Genomic DNA, 19432 nt, shown 5'->3' with positions numbered 1-19432 from the left:
TTGAGCGTGCCGACAGAAAAAGATCTTTTGAGTATTTATTCCTTTCTTAGACCTTTCTAGAGATGATGGATGTTTATACTGAAGAAAACAGAAAAGTTTAATATGAAAGCCTACCAACCTTCAGACAATGGCACAAACCTTTGAGCTTGGGATATTAATTCCTGTAACAATAGTAAAGGCAGCATTGTTTCTCACAAGGTAAAATGAATTTGAGAAGGAGAGAGAACAACTAGCCAAAGCTAGGAACCCAATAAGCCATAACCATAGTTCAAGTTTTGTTTGAACTATGAACAAAATACAGTGGGTAGCTCTGGTCCATGCATGTTATGTCAAACCTCAGCAGCTGCAGGTACTGTATCCACTTTCCTACCTGCTGATAATGAAATAAAAGGCTGCAAAACTTAGATTTGTTCTTTTCTTTGGGGAGTGTAGAAAGTGTTAGTCAAAAACTCCTTCATTGCTAACATTCAAATAAATGCAATATACATTTTTTCAAGCTCACTGGGCAGTGAACATCACAGGGACATGTGATCCAAAAAGGAATTAAGCAAGTTAATTTAGTTGTCTCCCACCAGCCCCATTTTCATCACTGGTGACATTACAGCTATTATACGCGGTTATTTTTAGCATTAGTAAATAGCAGTAGGACAGGTCTGTAGCAGGTGTGGGAGGGAGCAATAGACTTCATTACCTGCGCTGTTAAAAACTCCTTATTGAATCTTACGAAATCACTCCGTGCTTTCCTCACCTACACAAAGTAACTCCTGTCACTCAGAAGCTCGCAGGATTTGATTTAGCGACGTTCTTAGATGTTAAACCGGGACAGCCCTTGCGATGGCTCTGAGAGAGCTGTGGCTGCAGCAGCACGCCGCGGGCCGCCTCCACAGTGCCCGAGGCACTGACCCGGGCTCTTTGGGCTCCCGGCCCTCACACGGGCTCTTCCCGTGCCTCTGCCCACCACATCGGCCCCTTCCACCGCTCAGCCCCGGCAGCTACTAGCGCTCGTAATAGAGTAGTCCAGCTCATCAGAGATGTAATAAGCAGGACCAGGTGCTTCAGCATGCCCTTTCTTTAACCCCGGAATGTGTAAGGAAAGTTTTTCTGCTCTTTTGGCTAATAATCCATTTTATTATAGGAGACGCTCCACTTGTACCCATTCTCCTCCCCGCGCAGGAGCCCCAAGGGGCAGGTGAAGGCAGACGGGGAAGCAGCTTTCCCCCCATACTTCGCCCTAACTTAGAGGGCACCGAGGCAGGTCAAACCCGGCCGCCACGGGACATGGGCAGATCACTCCAGGCCAGGACAATCGCCGCCGGCTAGGAGCCGGACAACCCGTGACGGGGCAAAGAATTACCCCCCCTCCAGCCGCCCTGCCGGGCACTATCCGCCCTCCCAGCCCCGGCCGGGCGGGCCCTGAGGCGGCACCGCCCGGCACCGCCCGCGCCCCGCCCGGCACCGCCCTCCCGCCGCTCATGCGCGCTCTGCCGGCCTCCTGTTGGCTCACTTCACGCCCCCTCGCAGAGGGGAGAAAAGCTTAAACAGCGCAAGTTTTTTCTTCTTTACTTACCCTTTAGGCAAATAGTGGTGCTTTCTCCTGTGGCATAAAACGTTTATTATTACTCTACAACGATTCGTAGCGCTCGTAGCTGAAGTGCAGGACGGAGAGCCCTCCTTTGGCAAGTTGTCCCCCCCTCTCCGTCCGAATACGTCGGCCCAGCTCGTCACGCTGTCCGCTGCGGAAGGGGCGGGCGCGGCCGGGGGTCAGCGCGGCCGCCGCGGGGAGGGCTCGGGTCCCGCCATGGCGCCTCCGCCGGGGCAGACCCGGCTCCCAGACTGGGACGGGCTGAAGCTCCGCGTGCGGACCCTCATCGCCTCCCACCGCGTCATGATCTTCAGCAAGAGCTACTGCCCGTACTGTAACAAGGTGAGGCGGCGGCGGTGTGAGCCCGCTCGGCGCCGTCCCCGCGGGCCCTCCCCTCGGGGGGTACGTGGGCCCTGGAGGCGCCGCTCGGCCCGGGCAGGCCGCAGGGAAGCGGGGCTCAGGGAGAGCGCTGTGGGGAGGCGGCGGCCGCTGTCGGCGTTTGGAGCGTGCACAAGCGGCTCTGTATCCATCCCGCTCCAGCACCACGTGCCAGCCATGGAAAACCACTTCGCAGGCTTGAAACCAGGCGAAGATCCGTGGCGTTCGTGGTAGTTCTTTCCCTTTGATACGCTGAGAGATGTGTGGCTAGGTCTGCACACTGTATTTGTTCCTGTCCTCTGCAACTGCTCGGAGCTCGGGGTGCTGGCTGCGTTCCTTTCTGGGAATTTGGTACCATGTTGGTGTTCAGCTTGGGCAGAGATGCTCCCCGCGGGAGGGATGAGTTCAGTTTTCTGCCCTTTCTAAATCTGAGGAAGGTTGACTCTGTAGAAAGTGCATATGTTCTAAATTCTGGTCGCAGTGTGTGTTAAAAGAAGAGAAAAGCACTCTTGGTGAATTGTGATGTTTGGAGAAGAATATCTTTTTGTCCCTGATTGTGTATCAGTGTCACAGGCTGGCTATAACTAGTAAGCTAAATGCGTTAAGAAACTCAAGGTCTTCATTAGAATTTTATGTTGCCAACACACTGGTCATAGTCCACACAGGATCTGAGGGTTCGTAGGTCTTGGGTTTCCTGGATATATACAAAAAGTATGTTATGAAATTTTATTTAAACTTCACACTACCATATTTGATATGGCCGTGGTGGAAGAAAGTAATTGGAACTGTTGGATCAAGTCCTGTTGTTCCTCAGTAGAACTGATAACCAGGAAAATACTCAGAAGCCTCTCTCCCACGTCTGGGCTAGGTTTAGTCCTGGGAACTCTGGGAAGGGAAGAGGTATTATGACCCTCTTGCAGAAAACTTAACTGAATATATCCTATCTCACTTGCAACTTAATTGAGGTTTTGAGAAAGGAAACTTCTGTGTTAGGGAGGATCAACCAAACCAATGTCTTCTAAGAACCTTTGGTGAATAGTAGAGCATAGTACGTAGCTCAAATCCTTCTTAACAACCTACTTGAAGTTTCAGTAAATGAAGACTTGGAGTCTTGCTCCAGTCTAGTCCAGTTGATAAAAGTGTTATCTTCTGCTGAGGAGAAATAATTTCTTGCGGACTTCAGAGTTGCCCATTGAGAAATGCTTAGTCATGCCTGTCAGCATTGCCCTGTGTGCTTTTAGTGCTTGTGGTTGTAAATGCTGATGCTCACGGCACTAGTTTGGTGGGTTTGAGATCACATGATGGCACGGTAACTTTTTAAACCTTGTGCCTTTTTCCTTCATCTGTTCGTGGTATTGCAGAGGCTCTAGACTAAGACAAGAAGGGGAGCAAAGACTTGATTTTAGTCCAGTAATTAAATTCCAGATTTTTCTTTCCTGCATTAGTTCATAGCTTCTCCATGAGGCAAATTGCTTGCTTTAGGGAAGCAATCGGATATGAGGAATATTATCCCTACTGTCTTGCCAAGGGGAAGAACGAATACAGGGAATAGGAGGGCCCTCTGTCATGGCCCTTTCTGGGACAGGGAGTTTAAAAATGCTTCACAAAAATGATTTTTTGCGAAGAAACAGGTCATAAATAGGGCTGAGGAAAGAAGGGCTGACTGCCCTGGTAGGCAGATTTCCTTGGCTTATTTTCCTGCTTGGAACAGAAAGATAATATAACAAAGAAAATGGAGAGAAGGGGTATAGGTTGCAGACAGAGAGTTAGAGGAAGAAAGTTTATGGGAGAAGGAAGCCTCATGTGTGACATGAAGTGATAAAACAGAGGAATATCTGCAACACTATTAGCAATCCCTCCTACCAAAGACTTCGAAATTAGTAAAAGGAATTGGAAAATAATGCAGGATTCTTGTTAGCTGAGCAAGTTGATAGAATTAATGAAGTGGATATAGTTTGAAAGTGTAGTTATGGCTTGAGTACTTAGACTGTAATCACATAGTTCTGAGCTCTTAGACAGATATGAATAGTGTGCATTGTATTGTCTTTTACTGTGGATGGCTGTTAGTAACGTGCTTTTGGTAGGGTTAATTAAAAAACTAAAGATATTTAGTGCTCATGCCATGAAAGGACCCAATTTAGGGGTGGAAAGAATTCTCTATTTCAAGTGGAGGTATCCACGCTAGAAGAAAATTGAAGTTGCACTTTTCTTCAGGAACAGAACTGCAAATAACTGCCTTAAGTGAATTAAGTAGGTGATTGTATTCAGGTTAGCTAATAGCATGACTTGGCAATTGTGCTGTTGTTACTCTGCAAATGCAGTTTGTTGTTCGACTGCTTTAACAGGGCAGTGCTGGAGAGGGGGTGGTGGTAGAATTACGTCCCTGCCATAACTTAAGTTGGCCATTTCTTCAATTTCTTAGCATCCAGAAAAGATAATTAAGATAGAAATGCATAAAGAAAACGTAGTTTTTTAGCATGAAAAAAGGGCAAAGCTGAACACTATGGTATGTTAAAATTTTAAAAGCAACAGCTGTGATTGCATAGAAGTTACTGGTTACTTTAGTTATATTGTATGCTATTGCAGGTTATGTTCTCTATCCTCAGGGGGTTCTGGCCCATTCAGCTGTAGCTATTATGGAGTGTTAGCTGATACTTGGAAAAGCAGACCTAGGACATACCATTATTTCTTTTTCGTTATGAAGCTTATTTCAAACCTGCTTAGCTACCCTAGTGACAGGAAGCGTCTCTGGGAAGAATTTCCTAAAGTTAGACCAATTTCTTGGTTTCAGATGAATTCTCTATTGTTTAATAATATACAGAAGTGTTTCTAGTCCATCACTTTTTTGTGAAAAGTGAGAGTTTAGTAGGTAACTGAGGCCATTGCATTAGTGAGATGGGAAGTAAATGGTTTTATCAGCAGCTCTGAGGCCTTATATCCCATCCCAGACATTTGGAGAAATTACAGTTTTGGCTTTGGGCTATAAGGAAGAAATTCTCCCAGTGCACCGCTGAAGTTTCCAGTGGTGTCTGTGTGACACAGGAATTTCTTGACCTGAGTCTGTATTATTTTATTATCTGTATTATTGTTTAATGATCTGTAATATTTATTATCTGTATTAGTTTTATTGAGTACAAAGTTTTCATTGGATCTTCTTTTTCATTTGTTGGTCTAATAACTCCTTTGATATCATTTTAATTTTGGCTTTTACAATGCCAGATAGCAGTAAGCTTTCTGGTTGTGTTCCCTAGGGAGGTTTACTTCCTTTTCATTTCAGAATTGTTTTCTGGTAAATGCAGTTGTTGCTAAGTGCTCCAGTGAGTATTTCTGAGAAATCATTTCCTGTTGAGCTTATCTAGATGTTACTCATGATTAGTGTGTTATCTTCCTACTCCTCCTAATAATTTCCTTCCCCAAACTGAAGTAATCTATTATCTCTTGCCTGCATTGAAGGTTTTGTAACTGCTCATGCGCTTCCTGTGATCTTTCTTTCATTTTCATTAGCACAACACAAGTATGATTAGTTCATAAGTGTAAAGTGCAATAGCTACTTCTAATAAGGACCATGACATTTGTCTGATTTTTTTTGTTCTCTCTACTGAGTATCTTCAGTGGAGAATAAAGGTGGTCTAAATGCCTTAAATATGTCCTTTCTTTGAGTGTAAACTTTCTTGGTGTAGTGATGTTCTGTCCTGTTCTCTCTCCTGCCAGCTGCTGTTGCAATGTTTTGGCAGAGTTTTTTAAAAAAGAAAACAAAAACTAAGGAACACTTGCCTGTTGCCAGTAACAGACTGCTCTAAACCAGCAGCCAAGCAGCTAATTTTGATTTGCCTCTGCATTCTTAACACTTCTTACTAGCAATCACTTTAAGCTTTGGCTTTTAGATCTTGTGTGGCATTTAGCAGATGCAGAGCAGGAGGTCCGGAGTGGTTCCATTGCTGTTTCCCTTTCATTCTGCCTGTAGCCATAATCATTCCAGGAAGCAAACCTGAAGGTAATGGTGAGCTTAGGACAAAAAATGTCAAGGATCCTCTAGATGCTTCGAGGACTGGAGTATCACGCACACTGAATGTGTGAAGGAGGAGCTCAGTTTGTTGAGCCTTGATAAGGCTGACCAGGGGTTTTAGTTGCTGCCTTCAGCTGACAAGTGGGAGGACAATCAGACTGTTATTTGAGTTGCAGAGTGAAAGAAGAACCAACAAACATAAGTTGCAAAAACAGACACTCCAGTGGGATAAAATGTAAGTTCTTTATTGTGAGGATGGTCAAACATTGAGCCAGCCCAGGGAAGTTTTTGTGTCTCTGTCCTTGTGGATGTTTCAAATGAGAGGGCAGCGCTTGAGCAGTGCCATCAGCCTTCACATTTGGCTCTGCTTTGAGCAGGGAATTCATGCAGATGGCCTGAAAAGGTCCCTTAGAACTTCCACTATTCTAAAACTGTAGAACCAATATAATCAATTACAGAGGCAAAGGTCTTTTTTTTGTAATATTATGGCTGATATATGATGTGGTAAGAAACTTAATTTGTAGTTGGTACAGAGTAAAAAACCTTCTTGCTGAAAAAAGCTGAAACTTTATCAGAAAACATTCAGTATTCAACGTGGTAACAGTGTGAATTACAGCAGTATTAAAAACATTTTATTCCTCCTGTGTTAGATATCTTTAAACTTCTTAGATGTGTGATTCAACATACTCTTCGTGAAGCTCTGTCAATAAATTTGAGGTTCCTCAGAAACCTGGCTGAAAAATGTTCAGACTTCATGTTAGCAAGTGGGTCTGTCTCTTAGGCATTCAGTGATTCTTGCTAGAGCTGTTTTCACATGCCAGTTTAAAAAAAACTGTTACTGTAGAAATCTTGTTTCTAAAAGGCTGCCTGATTTGAATCAGGTAATGGTACACTTTGCCCATCCAGAGCTGAGGTTAAAAAAACACCCAGCTGAGTGGTGAGTACATTTGGAAATTTACTTCCTTCTGCAGCCTTTTATAATGGCCTTTTTTATTATTATTTCCTGGTCAGTGTTTTGTTTTGCATACTGTCCTCTGCTCCCTTTTATCTTTTTTTTTTTTTTTTTTTCCTTCATCTTACGAAAGAATCTTGCTGCTGCTTTATTCTCTTCTTTGTGTTTTTATTCTCTTCTTTGTGTTTTATATGGCTGTCATTTCCATTGCTTTTGGAATGTCACAGGTGGAGAAGTCAGCAGCTAAGCTCATTGTATCTAGAAGCTTTTTCTTAAGTCACTGGGACTCTTATTGGAAGGTTAAATGCTCTGGCTTTAAGTGAGGAACACAGAAAACATAGAAGTGCCAAACTACCAAAGCTGTGTGCAGCATGTGCCTCAGAGCACAGTAACTGAGCTTTAGAGGTCACCTGTGTGTGTCCAGCTGTGAAGTTTTACCCTGACCTGAGAAACCTTTGCACTGCCGTGGTTCTCTTCTTGTTGCAGGTGAAGGAACTCTTCAACTCCATGCATGTGGAGTTCAATGCTCTGGAGCTGGATGTAACTGGTGAGTAGGAGAAAAAGAAATATATCACATCCTGCTGCTTAATGTAACTAAAAAAATGAGTGATTCTGCATGATTCTTTAAGCTGTCTTGAACTAGGTGGGGGATATGTGAAAAAAGTAAAATACATTTTAATATATGCAGAGATAAAAGCAATTAGGCTTCAATGTGGATTTTATACAGGATGTGTTTTTAAGATAACTGAAGGCTTTGACTCTGTGAAAATCATCAGGTGATAGAGAATGTGAGATCTGATTTACCTCCAAGGAGCTATGACTTCTGGGGAAAAAGCCTGTGATTTTTTCCTACTCCTGGTTCTCTTGTTGCTTCAGATGAATTGTTAATGTTTGACTTGGTATATTGGGTGACCTTCTTTGGGAAAGGCGCTGAGTCACTGGAAGAAAGGGTAAATTCCAGTAAGTTGGCTGCTGCTAGTTTCAAGTTGTTTTTTTCTTAAAGTCCAAGCTGCTTTAGTTTTGGGACATGTGCAACGTCTTATGTGTATATAAACATAATGCCTGTAGCTTTTAATGCATTTTTAGGAACAAATAGTTTCTTATATGGCTCTTACCAAGCTTTTAAATGCACTTCTGCGAAGCTGTTCAGTTGTCTATTACTAATTTTTTTCTGTACAAAACTGAAGTTTCCAATGCTATTTTTAAAGTTCTAATGCCTTTTTGAATTTTTTTTTCCTTTTTGCCTAAGCAATGTTTGGGAGAAATGTAGCCATTTATTCATCTCTTCTTAGTTACTTTTGCTTCTTATTTGTCATACTATGAATTAATTATAGCCCAAGATATATAAAGTACAATGCACAGCCTTTTTTTCCTGAAATTACTTCTAATTAATAATATATTTCCCTTGCAGTTGCTCTGATTACTGATGCTAAATAGATACAATCTTGGAATAAAAAATTTTAGTCAAAGTGATTACTGCAAATTCCCATTTCCACATTTACTGCTGAGAGATCCAAATTGAGCCTGTATGTAGGTGCTGATGAGTCAGATGACAGATCAGGTCAAGCAATGATAATTTTAAAACTAGAAAGTTTCTGACAGTGTGGTGGGTAGAAAAAGTAGGAAGGTAGCTTTAAGGTAAGTAGAAAAGCATGTTCATACTTCCCTCACCCGTCATCTCATAATACAAAGTTGCTGGGCAAAATAATGTGCCTATGCACAGAACATACTCCAAAATAAGAGAGTTCACATGAAAGAAAAGGTGTCTGTGTGATGATCTGTGACAGCGTGAAGAATTTTTGTGTAGTACCAAATGTGATCCTGTCAAAGACAGATGAAAATCCTTGAAATACAAGAGCTCAACTCTTACTGCTTCAGTATTACTCCATTCTGTAAAATTGTGGCTTGAAATATAGATTTAATTTCTGTATTTAAGCCTGCTCCTTTGAGAAGTAGTTTCTGAAGACTTGCTTATGTCCAGAAAACATGCAAATTAAATGTTTATAATAAAATTGTTGTCTTGGCAGGCCTACAGTGTATCACAGTCCAAACCTTTAATGCTTCAGGTTGTTCTAAAAGCTCTCCTCCTGAAATGTGTTTATAATGTACACATTTCTTTTATTCGTAGATGATGGAGCCAGTATTCAACAAGTATTGGTAGAGCTGACCAACCAGAGGACAGTGCCTAATGTTTTTGTGAATGGAACTCACATTGGTGGCTGTGATGCAACGTATCAGGTAACTTGGCTTTAAAAATCAGCTGGATGTAGACAAGACTGAGTGAATTTGCTGTTTGATTGTAGTTACATTTTGTGTGACACAGTAGACTGGGTCATGTAGGTCAGAGGAGGCAATGTTATTAGTTGTTTGCTCAGAAATGTGTGCTGATTTGATTATTTTTTTCTTTTTCTCTCCCAGGCTTATCAGGATGGATCACTACAGAAACTCCTTGGGGACAACCAAATTTCAGAACCCTATGAATATGATCTCATTATTATTGGTGGTGGCTCAGGTGGACTTGCATGTTCTAAGGTATGATGTGAAAATGGCATTAAAGAGCAGGTGGTATGTAAAACTTCTTCAAAAGTTAATCTCTCTATTAATTATGTTAGTATAAAACATTCTATATTTTGATGAGTATTACTATTCAGCTTATTAATTAATGAGCCAGTAGTGATCTGTTGGGTCTAGTGATGTGCTCACTCAAGGGATAATTGTTTAAGGGACCAGTTTCTAAGCCAATGTCTATTCAGCTCTTGATCGTAATAGCAGGTTTTGGTTTTCTGGCTAAGGGTGAAACCAAATGTTTTTTAACTATCTCTCCTGCATGTGTAATACACAGGCACTTCCAAACAGTAATCCAGAAAACCTGAGGGCTGCTCTTGAAGCCTTTTGACAGTTTAGGATTCAGTATCACCAGTCTTCTAAAATTAAGTGCTTCCAGCAGTTCCCTTCAAAGAGCTGCTTCACTCTTTAGCTCCCTTTTCAGCTGTTTTCTCAGAAAGGATAACTTTCTGAGAAAGTTATCAGGCCTTACACAATTAGATGGTGTTCAAAGTGCCTCAGGACCTAAGGTCTGGTTTCAGTTTTCTCTGCTCCCCAAGGGATTTGGACACACACTGCCATCTCTCAGCTAGGTATCCTAAACTGTCAGTTTATGTTTTGGGCAGGGTGAGACTGTTCTTGGCAGCCTTGGCAATTGCTGAACAATACAGCCAAGCATGCAACCTTCATTAGAAAATACAAAGCAGGTAGGAGAAGCTGACAGTGGAATTCTTCAGTTGGCCAATTGTGTATTTTCAGAATGTTCAGATCTTTCCTCACATTACCTTCTAGGACATCCGTTGTAAACTTGGTGCTAATTGCCAAATTGTTCAAAGTGATATCACAGAATACAAGACAGCCAGCTAAACCTTGTTTGAGCCAGGATTGCAGTTGATATGCAGGAGTTCTTAAACAGATTTGAGGCATCTAAAGGTTTGATCAAAGTGCTTGAAAAATCAAACAGTGTGTACCTGGTAATTCCTTGGATAGAAGAATAGGCTTATTCAGGTCAGAGTGGACATCTGATGTAAGCTCCTTGCCCCAGGCAAGATCAACTGTGAGGTCACACAGGATTATACAGGAACTCATTCATTTGGCTTTTGAAATAAGCTAGAATGGCACAGCCTTGCTGGGAAACCTGTTTGATTGTCCTCATGGTGTGAAAGTTCCTTATATCCAGTCTGAGTCTCTTGTTTCAGCTTAGAACTACAACTGTCTTCTGTTATTTGCTACTTGGCCAATGTAAAGAGCCTGGCACAGTCATCTTAACGTACTTTTCATGGGTACTGGGAAGTTGCTCTTGGGTCCCCTCCAAATTCAGTTGTTCTCCAGGTTGAATGTGTCAAATTCCCTTGGCCTTCTCACAGAGGGTGTGCTCCAGCCCCCTGAACATCATGATGCTGCTCAATTGAAATGTCTCCAGTTTGTCACCTTCTTTTCTGTCCATGAACATGCCAAGTAAGTTCTGTCCTTCTGAAAGAATGGAGAGCTAACAGCATAAATATTTCTTTAGGTGAGGTTGAAGAGAATCATAGGCTGCTAAGCCCATCTCATACCTTTTCAGATCATTGCTTTTGACAGCATAGGATGAGCTGGATGCAGCATTGAACATGCAAGGAGCCATTTAAAGTTTGGAAAAAGTCAATTCTTGAGGGATTTCAATTTTTTGTCTAGGAAAGGAGATACAGGAGCCATGTATGATAATGACTAACTAATGAAGGTAGTAAAGAAGCCTTCTAGTAGTGCTAAGTGTATCCTGACTTTAAATGAGTGGACAAGCTTGCTTGGTTTAGTAGTGCTGACTGGTCTTCTCCATCTTTTATAGGAAGCTGCTGCCTTGGGAAAGAAAGTAATGGTATTAGATTATGTTGTTCCAACACCTCTTGGAACCTCATGGGGTAAGGGGTTTTTACCTTGTATTTGATATTTGGCTACCAGTGATACATAGTGACATGTTACATATTATGGATTTATCTTAGGAATTGAGGCTGAATTCTTGTAATTCTGGTAGCAGATAAGAAGTGTTATTTTCCTGGCATGCTTCCTGCTTTTCTGAGTGGTTATTTCTGTTTTGGGCATTGCTAACTCTGTTCTTTGTCAAGAGTTTTTCTAGCTTTGATCACTTTCAAACCATGTCTGGGTAGTGTGTGTGTGTGTGTGTGTGTTCACATGTTTTTGGGGATATTTTGCCTTTTAGTTCATCCAGTTCTATTCTGTAGACAACTGATAGGCTCCCTTTAGAACAGTGACTCCATGGCTATGTCTCACCTTTCCCTAATTAAGGACAGCTGCTGGCAGCTGAGAATGAGTAAAAACTTCAATGAAACTTCAAGGAATGAATGTACTCTTGTAGATAGTATTTTAAACACAGCCATATTTCAAATTCCACATAATAGATGATACTAAATTATAGGAACTCTGGGTTTTTGCCTTGCTTACTTGACAACCTTTACGTTACTGACTAAAATCTGAAGCCTTGTGGAGTAGGTAACTGAGGTCTGTGTTTGACATGCTGTGCCTGTCTTGGGTCAGTGAGTCTAATAACATCTTAAACCAAATACAAGCTTAGTGTGTGCATTGTATTTTAGAATGTCCCTTGCAGCAGAAATTTCATGTTACTGGTGTGATTATAGCAAACCTCCCTGAGTGATATGAGTGATTATACCAAGTACATGATAGGGAAAACAGAAATCCTGTTCATGGGAGCAATAATATGATTCTTTCCATCTTAGGACTCGGTGGCACGTGTGTAAATGTAGGTTGCATTCCTAAGAAGCTGATGCATCAAGCAGCACTTCTGGGTCAGGCACTCCAAGATTCAAGGAAGTATGGGTGGCAGTATGAAGAACAAGGTTGGTAAGAACACAGAGGGCAGAGCAAGACTGTACAGGGGAGGTGCTGAACTCAGGACTGTTCTTGTGCTTTGGACTTAATAAATGAGAGGGACAGTTCAGTACTTTTCTTGGGTGAATCAGAAGGTGTCCTCCTTCTTGAGTCATAGAAATCTTTGGGGTTGAAAGTTAATTGTGTTTTGTTCCCTGCTTTAACTGAAATAAAAGACAGCTTCTAGAATGGGCTTAGTTCAGACAGTAACAAGTCACATAAATATTAACATAATAGAACAAGACCTCAATATGTATCCTCATTACTGGTGATGATTGTTTTTAGCATGATGTACAATGAATAAGTTAAGTTTTTCTTAAGGGGCACATTGCACTTTTATTTCCTTAAATATGAAATTAGTGTCTTGTTTCAGTTAAACACAACTGGGAGATCATGGTAGAAGCAATTCAGAACTACATTGGTTCTTTAAACTGGGGCTATCGAGTGTCCTTGAGAGAGAAGTCTGTGACATACCTCAATTCTTATGGAGAATTCGTGGAACCACACAAAATTAAGGTATACTCTGCATTTAAAATATTTAGTTGGGAGGGGAAGACTCATGTTCTAGAGCTGCCTTATAAAATTCAACACCAGAAACACTTCTTAACATTGCCAAGTCAGGTCAGCTGAAGTTAATAACTCATTTGTAATGTTACTGATTAAAATAATTATTGTACTTTAGTACCTGCCACAGTGTTTGCAAACCTAGTTATGTAAGAATGATATGGATATGCGTAAACCTGTCTTGTATGAATAGTGGAAGATGGTCTCAATGTCTACCTTCATGCCTGATTTCAGCAGCCTGAGTTGGGGGTGAGGGAAGAAAGGAAACTCTAGCTGTATGATTTTGCAACTTGAAAAATCCTCATATTAAAGCATAAAAACGATTGAAATGAAATTTAGATTAAGCGCTTGCATAAGAGCTCTGCCAGAACCTTGTGCTGTATCAGCATACAAATTAAAGTGTCAGTTTTGCAAGACAAAGCTTGATCTGGCAATCTTGCTGTAAGTGATCATACTGAAGCAAGGTTAACCTAGAAGTGCATATTGAAGGCAACTGTTGCACTCAGTGGATGTAATTGTCTGCTTTCAATATCAAGGCTGAACTACTTATGTTTTAAACCAAGAGCCCTGCACTGAAAGATAACAGTAAATTCAATTTACCTCGTGTACCACCTGCTCAAGTGTCCCGGCCACATAAGTGTCCCGAATCAATAAATGAAGTAGAATTGAGAGACTTCCCAGCAGGAGGCTGGACTAGGTGACCTCCTGAGATCCCTTCCAACCTGAATTACATGTTGACTCCGTGGGGAGAGTTTCCCTTCATCTGTGCTGGAAATCTAACAAAAAGCAAGAATGAAGGTCAGATTTTAGGAGGTATGCACTGGCATGAAATTTCCAATGACCAAGGCTTTCTAGAGGTCAAATTAGTAAGAATTCACAAAAGATTGGTTCTTAGGCCCTCTGAACTGAAATCATGTAACTAGTTACTTTTTTCAATTTTTTATTTTTACATTAGCCTATAGTAATGCATGTTATACTGTCCCTTGCATTGTGTTGGCCTTTTATTGGGGGAATAAGGGGGTTGTCTTCATTTGTTGTGGCTTTTTATAAGTCGTTATGAATAATCCCATCTAAATTAGTAGTTAAAATGGACGAGATTCAAAGAGTAAGTGATTATAAGTGCTCTAATGAGAGAAAAACCTTATAGTCTGTTGTTTAAACCTGTAGCTCTTCAGTGACCTGTATGGCATCTCTAAATGCATTAGTTCTTGTTTCTGACTGCTTACTGATTTTTAAACATATCTACAATAATTAATGAAAGGATTACATAATTTTTATCTTAAAGCATATAAAAACATCTCTCAACTGTGTCTTCATCAACAGGCAACTAACAGAAAGGGACAAGTAACCTATCACACAGCACAGACTTTTGTCCTGGCAACAGGAGAAAGGCCAAGATATCTGGGTATCCCTGGAGATAAAGAATTCTGCATTACAAGGTGACATGAAAAGACTTGTCTGCTCTAGCATTGGCCAAGGCAAACAAGCTGGTGTTGGAAGAACCTTGTAACTTCGACTACTTCTCTTTTCAGTGATGACCTCTTCTCCCTGCCTTACTGCCCTGGCAAGACTCTGGTTGTGGGTGCTTCCTACGTGGCTCTGGAGTGTGCAGGGTTTATGGCTGGCCTGGGTCTGGACGTCACGGTGATGGTGCGTTCCATTCTTCTGCGGGGTTTTGACCAAGAAATGGCGGAAAGAGTCGGTGCCTACATGGAGACACACGGCGTGAAGTTCATCAGGAAGTTTGTGCCTGTTCAGGCAAGTGCTGCCTTCAGCTTTCTTCTCTTAACACATCATTACTTTGAACAGCACATGTAAAATGCAGGTGTTGTCCGGGAAGGCTTTGGCTCCGTGCAGACATAAATGTTTTATGAGACTGAGTTTTTTTACTGGATGATAGATTAGTAGGTCAAGGCTTGAATGACAGTGGAAGTGAGCTCTGCTGCTTTGGGTCATTCTAAGCTTACAAAATTTGCACAGGTTGAGCAGCTGGAGCAAGGAATGCCAGGAAGACTGAAAGTGACAGCGAAGTCTACTGAGGGACCAGAAATCCTTGAAGAAGAATATAACACTGTAAGCATTTCTGGATTTAAAATAAATGGCTATAGATGCACATGAAAAGTACTGAAATAGATTTTTTTAACAACTTGAAGGGAACTCTTCCTTAAAAAGTTGTTCATGTAAATTACTGATGAGAAAAAAAAAAAAGTGACAATTCAGTATTTGTCTTGACAGTTGAACCCTGTCAGCAGAATGGGTGGAATTTTATGTGCCTGGAATTTAGTTCATTCAACAGTGTTGTTGCTTCTGTTTTTGTTTTGGTTTTTCTGTTTGTTGCATCTCTAAAACAAGTTGTACATGGAAGAGAGTCGTTGGTGGCTCTTCTAAATTTTGGAAAAAACAATTTTGAAGTAATTTTATTAATATGCTTCCATTTTTTCACTAAAAGACGAAGAGAAATCTTTGTTATACTTCTCTTGCATAAAGTTATTGCATTTAATTTTGGGGTTTTTTTTAGGTTTTGATAGCTATTGGTCGTGATGCATGTACCAGGAATATTGGTTTACAGACCATCGGTGTCAAAATCAATGAGAAGTGAGTATTGTTGAACTCCCTAAAACTACTGAATGGAAGGAATTTTTTTTAGCTTTGTGAAAATAACTCATGATACTGGTATTTTTTTAATTCCCACTCTTATATATGGCAGTTATATGAACCTTTGGAACCTTTTTTGTCCTGGATTTGAGTACAGTTGTCCATTAACTGTGTTAACTTAATTTCTTTAGTATGTACTTTGTAAAACAGCTATTCTGAGTGAAAATGTACTAGTTGGTCATTTTGCTGAAAGCATAGGAGCTGTATAATAATCAGGTGAAAGATTGAGTCCAAAGATGTCTGAGTAGCTTGACTGTCATCAGCCAGGCACTGTTCATGTCAGAACTGGCCCACTGAATACAGACTTCAGCCATGTGTCAGAGTTGGAGGTGGTTGATGCCCTGAAGAGTTTGCAGTTGAAGTAAAGAAGGCATAAGTATATTTAATGAAACAAGCTCAGTACTTAGAGGAGAGTTTCTCCCCTGTTTTTTGTAGGGATCTGAGGAAAGTTGTAATGATGAATTCTGTGGTCTTCTGTTTGTTTTAAAGGAATGGGAAAGTCCCTGTAAATGATGAAGAACAAACCAATGTGCCTTATGTTTATGCAATTGGGGATATCTTGGATGGAAAACTTGAACTTACTCCTGTTGCCATTCAGGCAGGGAGACTGCTGGCCCAAAGGCTGTATGGGGGTAGTACCAGAAAGGTAAAGCTATATACAACTTTAACTTACTTCTATGCTTTTTGCCTCAAAACTGCAGTAACATGAGTTAATTTATCCACTTGTCCGTGGGCTCTGCAAGTGTTTTGTAAAAAAGAAGAAAAGTTCTTATATAACTTTTTTGTTATGTACTGTATAGAGCTTGCATAGTCTAAATACGATTTTTTATTTTTATTTTTAGTGTGACTATATCAATGTACCAACAACAGTGTTTACCCCTTTAGAGTATGGCAGCTGTGGGTATCCTGAAGAAAGAGCCATAGAAGAATATGGAAAACAAAACTTGGAGGTAAGAACACCCAAGAGTCAATTAACTTGTAGCTTGAGGTTGTTTTTCTTGGGCCTTGCTGCTTTATTCTCAAGGCATAGTGTGAACAAGATGAGAAGTTTAGATGGGTGGAACTGTTGTGGCTGTGTTTTCATCTGGCCAGCAAGATAGTGGACTCACAGAAACCCAGACTGGACTTAATGCCATTAGAATTGCACATAATTATTTACAGGTGGCTGAGAAGCATTTGACTTCAGGAGGTAAGACCTGGGCTGCAGAGCTGTAGGAGTATTTTTTGTTGTCATGAATTAAAGGCTTTTATTGCTGAAGTGTACCAATTCTTGGGATGAACTACTTTCTGCTGGTTCAGTGTACTTGAATCGTGAATTTATCTTTTGCTGACCTTAACATATGTCTGTAGGAGTACTGGGGATAACTTCCCTATTTTATGGTAATTTCTGGCTTCTGCATGTCTCTGGGGAGTTATGTTGAAGCTGTTTGCATGCCTTGTGTTTAATTCCTTACGTCTTTCAAAATCATTTGGCATTGAGCTTCTGCTGTTACCTGTTTTGCATAATAGGTTTCAACTTACAGTAACTGGATATTAATTTTACACTTCTCTTTCTGAAAGTTTGATTTGCAACTACTGCATATTGTAGCTGTTGCTGTTTTTAGCAAGTATTTAAATCAGAGCTATATGGTTTGAGTCAAGTCTTCCTCTGCTGAGTTTTGGAGGATGGGCTCTGCGGGCTGAGTAGAAAAATATTACTCTTGTCTAGTTTGTTATGGACAAGAATATAGTGCATTAAATGTGAAACTATTTATAAAGATATTAAAAAGTAGAATTGTGCCTGACTGAATCAATGAAATTCTAATGCTTTTTTTTCTTGTTTTCCTCCCAGGTTTATCACACTTTGTTCTGGCCACTTGAATGGACAGTGCCAGGCAGAGATAACAATACCTGTTACGCAAAGATTATCTGCAATAAACAGGACAATGTAAGTAGCAAGGCAGAATGGATATGCTGAGGGTATGCTTGAAATGGAAAAAACTGCAGAGCTACTTTATTTGAAGTAGTTAATTTTTTCTTAAAGACTCTGCTACTGACCTGCTTGCATGACATTTTAGTGTAGTGGGAGTTACATACTAGAGCTTTTGTCAAATTTTGGTACCAACTCGTGTTTTTCTCTTATTTGTTTTAAAGAATCGTGTGATAGGACTGCATGTTCTTGGACCCAATGCTGGTGAAGTTACCCAAGGTTTTGCTGCTGCAATCAAATGTGGTCTCACCAAAGAATTACTTGATGAAACAATTGGTATTCATCCTACTTGTGCAGAGGTAAGAAAGCGGGAAGGCACAGCCTGATTTAAAACCTGCTCTTGAAGGCAGTTTTACCTAGAGGAGATCAGTAGCGATGTGGATGATGATGCAGGGAGCAGTAAATAAGCTCTTCTTTTGGTCTCTTACAGGTGTTCACTACAATGAATATTACCAAATCTTCTGGACAGGACATCACTCAGAAGGGTTGCTGAGGTTAAACCTGCTGTTTTACATGTTTCCATGTTCTGCACTCTTGGACCTGTGGAAGCTCTAATACATCCAACTGCTTTGTAATAAAGTAAATGTTCGCATCAGTACCACTGCATGTGCTGCAGCTGGGAGTGGTGCCTTGGAGAGGCTTCCTCAGTGTGAGTTGTGTTGCACATGGGAACAGTAATGCAGCAGGGAAATCTCGGACTGTAAATCCTGACTTTGCTTGGAATTAGCACCACGGTGCTTTTGTGACGTTGTGGCTCGGAACCTTCTCACGAGGTGAGCGACGACTGATGGCTGCCAGGCAAGGCTGGGAGGTTCTTGTCTATGACTGAACTCCTCCTGAAGGAAATTCTTAAGTTGCACAAATTTAAGCTAATGCTTCTAGTTCCAGTGTCTCGTACAAATGCTTGAAATAGAAGACGAATACATAATTGAGTGATTCTTGCCAACAGTTTACAGTTGACTGATTTGTCTTTTTGATGCATTTTGTTATACTTAATTGTACGTTCAGTTGAGGAAAGATGGCATAAATAGGATGCAGTGTTGAGCAGTGCAGTTCAAGCACTAGTCTCCCATCCCAACCAGTCTAGAACTCAGAGTAAGTAACCTAAGACACCACTGTTGTTAACATTCACAGTGTTTTGACCTCAGGTGACATCATGTCTTTAAAATAAAAGTTTGAGTTGTAGGCATCTTGTGTGTCAAGGCTAAAGAGCGTGAGTACAAGACCATGTCAGTTTGCCTAAATCTGGTTTCAGCTCTGTAATTTAAAACCTCACAGAACCCAGAATTATGTCTGTGCTGTTATGTGGAATGCTGAAGCCCCAGAGAAGCAGACTCTGTGACACTAACACAGTAGGTAGGTGCCTGCCCATGGAGGCAGAAGGTGTTGCTGAATCATGTGGCAGCCCAGAGCAGTGACCTGCTGTGCTTTGTGTAGTGTTGTGTACTGTCAGTAGTTTGAAGCTCTCTTCCACCCCTAGCATTCTGTCCTGGGGGAATTGTGCTTGAAACTGGCTCTTAGTTTTGTCCAAAGAGCTGTTTTGAAAGACTGCTCTGAACATTGTATGATAGTAACCAGTTTTTAACTATTTAATCTGTGACCTACTGTGGAATTTGAAGTTCAATAAACAATGCATACAACACTCTATGGTGTCTGACCTCATGGTTTATATTGGCTGAGATTTTATTGGGCTTCAGTTATGTTGTGTATCCCATACAGTACTAAAACCTCTATGAACTTGTGCATATTGTAGTCTTTCAAATGGAGAAGCAAGTTATCTTGTCACCCCTGGGGGCTTGCTCAAGATATGAAATGTGCTTTTGTTGAGGTATACAGAATTGAATTTAGGTGAATTCAAACTTGAAAGAACAGTTTTATACTATTTCTGTATATTCTGTA

At 40.9% G+C, this 19432-nt stretch overlaps 1 protein-coding gene across 1 annotated transcript; it reads left to right on the top strand.

The window, feature by feature from the left end:
* Positions 1–1495: 1495 nt before the first annotated feature.
* Positions 1496–19175, top strand: TXNRD3 (thioredoxin reductase 3). Its single transcript, XM_066326661.1, has 16 exons — positions 1496–1924; positions 7405–7465; positions 9047–9156; positions 9337–9450; positions 11288–11360; positions 12195–12314; positions 12719–12861; positions 14233–14348; positions 14442–14667; positions 14890–14982; positions 15428–15504; positions 16054–16210; positions 16407–16514; positions 17396–17491; positions 17698–17832; positions 17964–19175. Exons 1-16 carry the CDS (start codon positions 1799–1801, stop codon positions 18024–18026), a joined length of 1818 nt encoding a protein of 605 aa, XP_066182758.1. The 5' UTR covers positions 1496–1798; the 3' UTR covers positions 18027–19175.
* Positions 19176–19432: the final 257 nt, after the last annotated feature.

This window comes from Sylvia atricapilla, chromosome 11, assembly GCF_009819655.1.
Source record: "Sylvia atricapilla isolate bSylAtr1 chromosome 11, bSylAtr1.pri, whole genome shotgun sequence".
In the NCBI taxonomy this organism is placed as follows: domain Eukaryota; kingdom Metazoa; phylum Chordata; class Aves; order Passeriformes; family Sylviidae; genus Sylvia; species Sylvia atricapilla.
Note: the sequence above shows the minus strand (reverse complement) of the source record. Positions and strands in the feature narration are given on the sequence as shown.

What these genes read in the sequence shown, in the direction of transcription:
- TXNRD3 (XM_066326661.1), top strand. Translation starts at nt 1,799, where the DNA reads ATGGCGCCTCCGCCGGGGCAGACCCGGCTCCCAGACTGGGACGGGCTG. An exon ending in ACTGCCCGTACTGTAACAAG is followed by an intron (nt 1,925 to 7,404) that starts GTGAGGCGGCGG and finishes TTCTTGTTGCAG; the next exon opens with GTGAAGGAACTCTTCAACTC. An exon ending in TCTGCAATAAACAGGACAAT is followed by an intron (nt 17,492 to 17,697) that starts GTAAGTAGCAAG and finishes TTTGTTTTAAAG; the next exon opens with AATCGTGTGATAGGACTGCA.